The sequence below is a fragment of the Haliotis rubra genome, unplaced genomic scaffold, assembly GCF_003918875.1.
Source record: "Haliotis rubra isolate DU_JTF1 unplaced genomic scaffold, ASM391887v1 Scf43, whole genome shotgun sequence".
NCBI lineage: Eukaryota > Metazoa > Mollusca > Gastropoda > Lepetellida > Haliotidae > Haliotis > Haliotis rubra.
This window is the reverse complement of record NW_025767113.1, coordinates 759776-768294: the sequence shown is the minus strand read 5'-3', so window position 1 is coordinate 768294 and position 8519 is coordinate 759776. Positions and strand designations below refer to the sequence as shown.

The window sequence follows — 8519 nt, the reverse complement described above, 5'->3', positions numbered from 1 at the left end:
ACCGTTCTCCAGTCGTCCTACAGTCAAAGAACACCAGACCCCACCGTTCTCCAGTCGTCCTACAGTCAGACAAAACAAGACCTCACCGTTCTCCAGTCGTCCTACAGTCAGACAACACCAGACCTCTCCGTTCTCCAGTCGTCCTACAGTCAGACAACACCAGACCTCTCCGTTCTCCAGTCGTCCTACAGTCAGACAACACCAGACCTCACCGTTCTCTAGTCGTCCTACAGTCAGACAACACCAGACCTCACCGTTCTCCAGTCGTCCTACAGTCAGACAGCACCAGACCTCACCGTTCTCCATTTATCCTACAGTCAGACAACACCAGACCTCTCCGTTCTCTAGTCATCCTACAGTGGCTGTAGTACGACTAGAGACCGGTGTGGTATATATATATCCGTGCGGTTAATTTGCTCGAGCACTAATGATGCCACAGGGTATCCCTGCGTCATGCATACCATACTTTCTGAAAGTCTACTTTTGACCATGGCAAGAAAAGTTAATATTTTAAGTAAAGTCGTCTTTTCAATTCCACTGTAGTACACACACCGCTATCATTATATTTATACCCCTTTGTACTTGGAGTCCTGGCTTCACGGGGACATGCCACCCCTAGCTATTGAGATAGTGTGTAAAGCAAGCGCTCCCCATGTGCATTCTAATATGCTGGAGTAGCATTGCCTGTTTGCATCTAAGTTGTAAAAATTGTCCTTGGATTCACGGGTGTGTGTGTGTGTGTGTGTGTGTGTGTGTGTTGGATAAGACTTTGTTAATTCAAAGACATTCAGCATGTTGTGTTGATGGGATAGTCAATAATGACAAAAAACACATTTTCTAACAAATTACATTATATCAGTTGTTTATATTGTACAAATTAATAGCTGCCCGCATTGTATATGTGGGATTCTAAACATACATAAATATTTGAGAGGAATATGTTCAGTGGTCTCTGAGAGGAAAAGCTGACTTCACTGTGGCTTTGTGACGTGAATCAGGTGACATTATCTGGACATGAACACACGAGTATCTGGTTTGTACAGTACTTTTCCCTCAGTTAGATATCACGTTTAATGGAATGTACCTGCAGTTTACAGCCCTTATAACACACTGCCTGCTGTATGTTGTTGGGGACATGTTGTCAGGGAAACGATGCTGCGATCTCTCATTGGACGACGGCGATCTCTGATTGGACGAAAGCATACAAGCCAGTCTGTTCTCACAGCGCAAACTACCTTCAACTATGTAGCATTGAGTCAACGTCAAGGCGAACATGATCTCTGATAGTCTTTGATGCAAACTATGAGTTACGATGTGCACACTGGTTTACATGTGATATCCCCCCTGACATGTCAGTGTCCAGTCTACGTGTTTTGGGAGTGGGTGGATATTCCTGGCCGCTAGTCTAACCTCTGCTGCAGCAACATCGCGCCGCTATGTTACACTGTACCCACGTGGAGAATAGAACCCGAGTCGTCAGTTTGTACACACGTAGCCACATGCAGCAGTCCATCAACACATAGAGAACCTCCGGCGTGACATGTTCATCCTTGTGATGCCGAGTTGTTTCAAAGGAGTGTCACTCAGAGTCGATATGGGAAGGTCAAGGACATCCGACATCTCGTCAATCTCCTCGAGCTCTGACTGAACATCTTCTAACATTTCCTGATGCTCCTCACAGCTTCTGCGCAACTTCAGCTGCGCAATGTCTTGTTTGATGGTCAGGAACTGTCTCGCAAGCGTTTGATCCTGCGCGCGCATCTCCTCCTGAGACATGAAAGCGTAAATTCAAAAGGTGAGACATTCAGTAATGATGGGAGTCAGATGATCGGGCGTACATGAGAACTTTCTATTCACTGTTCCGAATAATACAGATGTCACATGACATATTTGATATGGAATATAATGGTGGTAAAAGATTGAAAAACATAATTTTGTGAGGGTGTGTCAAACGCCAGTAACAATCTAAGCAAAACAAACAACCCTGCAGATCTGGACATGCCCCTCTTTACCGTGAATCCTCTTAAATCAGAACCTCTCTGGTGCCGGAGGAAAATTTACTAAGATCTATATGACTGTAATACATAATGACAATGACAAGTTGATCAGGACATGTATAAATCCCAGTGATTTTACGTCCGGATTAGCGGGATATTCGGTGCACACAAGATTGACTCTACATAAGCGTATAAACACGGCCAACTGACCAGCTCACAAGATTGACTCTACATAAGCGTATAAACACGGCCAACTGACCAGCTCGTTACGTAGCCACTCCAGGGCGTCGTCGATTCGCTTCTTTCTGTCGTCAGTCAACTTTCCGTCGTTTTCATTTAGTAGAACTTCTTTTGGTGGAAACTTGGGTTTCTCGATGTGTTCAGCCTGCCAGGCAAGTATACTGGCTCTGCGCGTTGTCAGCTTCAGCCTCGCCGTTGTCTCTTTCAACTTCGACAAAGCTGAAGAGTGATCGACACTTCGTCGGTGATCTTCGGTAGTTTCCGTAGTATTCGCCGAATGTTCATCTCCATCAGAATCTTCCCTGATGACCGATAGATGACGCCGCTTGTCTTTGGGAGTGTAACTGCTTTCTTCTTTCCGTCCAACCATCATTGTCTCTATCACTGACCCGGGAGCGTCACTTCATTCTGAAAATACCTGAAAACATACACTGAATGGTAATGCGGACTGACAAACAGAAGGGGATAATAAAACTGACACGTTCATCATGTTGTGCTCTGTATAGAACATGAAGTCAAAGTCAAAAGATGTTTATTGTATGAAAGGCCTCCGGCCCATATACATGAGAGTTACAGTGATAAAGGAATATTTTGGATATTTACATATTTATTTAAGGGTATACAATTCGCTTTATAAGAAGATCTCTTTTAGATAATGCATGCTTCATATACAAAGACAACTGAACAAGAATATTTTCATTATTAGTTTGTAACGAAGATATATATGCATATAGGGGTTGCTTTGCAAGAAAATGGTGTGGTATATATTTCTGTCTTAATTCATGATAACAAGGACATATCGGCGTAAAATGAATTCCATTTTCTATTCCTACGTTACATAAAGGACAATATCGACGTTCTTTCTGGACAGAGGTTTTTCTACCCTCATTAATCATTAAAGATCCTTTACGATCCTTTACGAACATTGTTCTCAAACTATATGTTGTAAGTATTGATAAGTATTTTTCTGGCTGGAGTAACGTTTTATAGATCCTGTAATATTCATATCGTGAGCTTGAGTCTAAGGTGGATTTCCATTCTTGATTAAACATGTCTTTTGATCTAACATGAAATTCATTAATAAACCTGTTCACATCGTCAATTGTCTGGCACAACCATATGAAACCGAAACAGTGAGAAAATAATAAATTTCTGATAAGCGTTACCCAAGTATGTGTTCCCAAATTATCCAGATTTAAAAACATATTGTAAGCTAATTTGGCAGACGTTGTTCGTGCATATTTAGAATCTTAAACCAATATTTTAAACATCTTATTTGAGAATTAATATACAAAGGAAATCTGCCACATTTACCATATACCATGCAGTTAGGTGTCTTTGGGCTTGCGTTGAGGTACTTTTTACAAGCTAACACATGCACTCTCTCAATACAATCGAAACGCTGAAAAACCCATATTTCAGATCCATATAATAAAATGGTTGAATTTAATATTAAATAACACCTTGGGTGACATAGTTCTACCTTTGTATAAAACCGATAAAACTTGTATTAAAGCCTTTTGTCCACGTAAAGCTAAGTTCTGTGAACATTTATTCAAATTCATTGTGTTTGAAAACAAAACCCTTAAGTAAGAATACTGATCGGATACATTAATCAACTGACCATCATAAAACCAGCGTTCGTTTGTGGCAACAGGACCGCCCCTCCTAAATATCACTATTTCTGTTTTGCTTAAATTAACTGCTAACTTCCATTCTTTAGTATAGCTTTCTAAGATATTTAATTGATTTTGTAAACCGACCACAGCATCCGAAACTAAAATAACGTCGTCAGCAAAATGGAGCATTACGACTTCTGCAAGATCTGGGTTCATTTGGATTCCATGTTTTCCACCTAAATTGATATCGTGATTTCATTCACTAATGAAGAAGGAAAATAGGAGTGGACTTAAGCAGCAACCTTGTCTTAAACCAAGTGGGCAATCGAAAATATCTGTAACCCCGTCTTTGCAACGCACACAAGATCGAACGTTAGAATAAATTGATTGACGCATCATGCACTTCCATAATTAGACTCGTGCCATGTCATCCCGTGTTTTTCGGGTGATCAGTTGACTTGCATTTGCGTGTGTTTGTGACGGTGACACAGAGTGGACAGGACACGCAAACCTTTTCCCTAGCTGCTGTTACCATTACTAATTGATAGTAATTCATAAACACATACCTCTAGATAGATGCTGATCCATTCGTGGCGACACCAAGGACTTTGTGTCTTATGTAAAGAAATTTGTGATTACAATGACTATAGTTTACCATCAACAGTAGCACCATGGGGTCCCTTCTTGTTTCACTAGGAATTGCCTTCTTATTTCACTAGGAATTGCCATCTGTATTGGAGCTTGTCCAGTACCGTGTATCTGCCCTCTCGCATTGACAGGAGCTATACAAAGTCGTCTCATTGACTGTCTAACACCCGTTACCACAGCATTAGGCAACCTGCGCCATATCTGTACCAACATGGCGCCAAGCTGACCATTCTGTGGTTGACGTCTAACGGCATGAAGACATCTTTTAAGAGCACCCTATGGCTGATGGAATTGAGGTCAGGCGATCTCAAAGGTCGATCCATGACGTCAATACCGGAATTCTGCAGGAAATATAGCCATCCGCAGGTGCAGTTGTGCCCAGCGTAGACGTTTATAAATGTTTACCTGTGTCAGAGGTGATCCAACATAAGGACGTCGGGCACGAAGATGGGGAACGAGCAAGCGGTTTCCTATGATCTGGGACCCGTGAAGATGCGGGTTAAAATTGGTCTTCAGCAACCTATGCTTGTCGTATGAGGCGATTATCAGACTGATCGGGTGGTCAGGCTCGCTGACTTGGTTGACACATGTCATCGGTTCCCAACTGTGTAGATCGATGGTCATGATACCAATCACTGACCTGTCTGGTCCAGACTCCATTATTTACAGACTGCAGTCAAATGGCTGGAAATTTACTGAGGGCGGTGTCAGACAACAAACAAACACAGAAACAGTCCCATGGTCTGAGCAGTTACGCGACCCCTACTGATGGATGTTGCGGTCGCAACTGTTCTTAATTGTTATGTACATAGAAGAAGAAGAAGAAGAAGAAGAAGAAGAAGAAGAAGAAGAAGAAGAGCTGTCTGTTTGCTAGTCATTCATTCACCTTATGAATGGGTCACGATATACTCCGAAACGTCGTGTCCCTCAAAATAACGAAGTTGACATCCAGAAATTATCGCCTTATGTCCATTGTAGGTATTCGCCCATATTAACTACATTGTACAATACACAATATAACTCATTTCTCCAAGTGATGAGTTTCTTTTTTTGTTCAGTATATTTGTTGCACGCTTTTGGGCCGCCAAGTCCTGTACAGGGTGAGTGCATCACCCTAGAGCTTGTGTTAGCTGGAGCAGGGGGGGGGAGGGGAGTTCTCTGGGCGTCTCGTTGCAAGGATCTCAGGAAGGAGAAAATTGGAGGGACTGACGCGGATAATTCTACGCTGTGTGATTTTAATGAAAGGCGTAGAATTGGTTTTGAAATGAGCGCAGTTGGACTTTATTCTTTTATTGAGAGTCTCATAATGCTGGCTCTGCGCTCCAGTGACAGCGAGGCTTGGGAAGAGTTGGCCTGGGTTAGTTAGGCTTGGTGTACAGGGAATTCACGCAAGCCATGCACTTACGAGATTTAAGACAACAATGAGTTAGTTAAGGGCGAAACATCCTGATGACGGGTCGAGAGGGTTTCATAACCTTATGCTGGTATTAGAGGCTGCTGTAAATGATGTGTTATAGAGCCAGATCATACAAAGACTCATTTGTTTTGAGATTTGTTGTTTAACGCCATAGTGGGCAATATTCCAGTCATACCACATAGCAGCTAGTCCTGGACCAACCAGACCACGCCAACACGGACAGTACGTGTAGGTTCTACCACTAGGATACAAGGTTTAATCGTTGATTATTGTTGATTCATTGCACCTACTTAACGCAGTTTTGAAAGGTATTATCATACAACAGCTCTGTGCTCAACTGTGAGACCACAGTGTTAATCACAGTTGCGTGATGCACGTGAAACATCCATGTTTACCGAGCCCTATGGTCGTGCAATTGTTACTTTGCCGATTGGTGTTAAGGAATACCTGTCCCAGGGAAATGTATAACCTTCATTGGGGAACCAGCTCGAGCACAATCAATTAAATATTATTTGCCCTTGAACGAGCCCTGTCCTCATTAAGACACTAGTAATTCCCTTTTCCTCTGTTCTCTGGATGAATAGCTGCCACATCCCACATGTGTGCAGTGGATATAGTGACATGGAACGTAAACACACACATCGCAGTGTATCAACGGATGACCAAGTAATTATTTAATTGTTAATTTCATACAATTTCTTAAATGTCGCTTTGGCAAAAGTCTACATTCGTTAGGTGTTAGAATGTAGGACAACATGATATTTCATGAGAAAAAGTTCCGCCATTGCCAAGTGATCAACGGCATGATGTAAGACAGGAGTCATAGATTAAAGTTAGGCTGAATCTATGTTTGTTCAAATAATGAGTGGCACTGAGCAGTCACAATAATGATATTGGTAGAATTGGAATTTTGAACCAAACTAAAAAAACTAGGTCAGTTGTTCAGCCTGACTGTGAGATTTTCGGAATGTCCGGTATATATTCCTCGCATAAACCCGCGTCAACCCCTGACATCGTGTACATCTGTCACACATTATAGTGTGATACGGGATCGTATTCGGGCTATCATGGTTTCATGGTGACCATTATATGAGCGAGTCAGCCCCCATGAGACAAATACCTATCTCGACACAGTACCCACCACTTATCCCCATGTTAAACACGTCTGTATCTATTACTTCTGGCGGTAATTACGGCGCTCACGTAAACCTCACACACCTTTGTAATTACAGTTGACGATCGTGTAGGATGAGTCTTGGGTTGAGCCAACACCTGCTCCCGAGTTCTGACTGGTATCGATGTTCTATGATCTCTGGTTCATAAGACCCGCTTTAGATAAACCTCCGCCTGAGGTCGTCAACCACACCCCCATCTTCTCTACCTGGCACATACAGTACATTGTTACATTGTAGTTCAGTGAATATACCAACTACATACACGGTGTATGTGCAAATTGGAGTTATTTACTTCTTTTTACTTTATTTTATATTTCCATTCCTAGAATTACTAGAATCATAAGAGGCATTTAAGAGCGTCCCCCATGTGAGTTCCAGATGCTGACACACTGGCTTCCACAGGAGGTACAGATATTCAGGCATTTCAATGTACTAGCATCTGTATTCTACCGGACCAGATATCTGGTTTGACTTTAAATGTATAGCTGACTACGGCCGTTCGATACAGTATACCATGCAAGATGAAAACAAATAACAGAAAGCCATGACATGAGTTTGACATGAGTTAACTCTCTTCACAACTGAAGTGTGGGTTTATTCTATGAGTATGAAACTATGGTCATCAAGTCAACTCTGTGTGTTTTAAGACTGGAGTAACCCTGTGCGTCAGGCCGAATTCCGTGACGGAGCCAGACAGATACTACCATCCATACTGACTGACTGACTGAGTTTGGTTTTACGCCGCTTTTAGCAATATTCCATCAACATCACGGCGGGGGACACCGGAAATGGGCTTCACACATTGTACCCATGTGGGGATTCGAACCCAGGTCTTCGGCGTGACGAGCCAACGCTTTAACCATTAGGCTACCCCACCGCCCACCATCCATACACCACAGTGATCCAGATATCACTACATAATGTCTTATTTTATTGCCAGCATGTGACTAAGCTTTTTTGTATTTTTAAAGAAACTTTTGAAACTGTGCTCTTACGAAATTGTAGATAATACAAGCAATATCTTGTTGAAACAATGGATGACTTATACATACCTTTGCCGGGTTGAAGCCACTGAGGTATATTTCATCTGTCGCCTATCCATCAAATATGCATGTGTTATCTGACGGTGTTCCTGCGCCTTGTGATGAGACACGATCAGCGGAGCGGTGGAAGGCGGACCCTATAATCCGTCTTACCTCCATTGACTGAACCCTCATTGTGGTCCTAATACCCCCACACTGACGCCTGTCAACTGTCAGATAATACTGCAGCTGGGAGCTTTCATCCGGAACCACAGGTACCTGCTCAGCTCGCGCGCTGTAGAAGCACATACTGGAGAACGCTGTGTATATATCTTGATTATTTTTTTCTCAGTGTTAGCCTAATCTCAAAACATAACTACGTTTGAGCATAAATCAAACAT

The 8519-nt window shown here is 42.4% G+C and overlaps 1 protein-coding gene across 1 annotated transcript; it reads right to left on the bottom strand.

Annotated features, from left to right (window-relative positions):
• Positions 1–1186: 1186 nt before the first annotated feature.
• Positions 1187–8308, bottom strand: LOC124289001 (protein FAM167A-like). Its single transcript, XM_046725596.1, has 3 exons — positions 8149–8308; positions 2257–2655; positions 1187–1767 (listed from the first exon to the last, which is right to left on the bottom strand). Exons 2-3 carry the CDS (start codon positions 2608–2610, stop codon positions 1513–1515), a joined length of 609 nt encoding a protein of 202 aa, XP_046581552.1. The 5' UTR covers positions 2611–2655; positions 8149–8308; the 3' UTR covers positions 1187–1512.
• Between the last annotated feature and the right edge of the window lie 211 nt (positions 8309–8519).

Bases quoted from the DNA above. Each gene is read 5' to 3' on its own strand.
- LOC124289001 (XM_046725596.1), bottom strand. From the start codon at position 2,610: ATGATGGTTGGACGGAAAGAAGAAAGCAGTTACACTCCCAAAGACAAG. The intron at 1,768-2,256 runs GTCAGTTGGCCG...TTCATGTCTCAG, and splicing joins AGTGGCTACGTAACGAGCTG to GAGGAGATGCGCGCGCAGGA.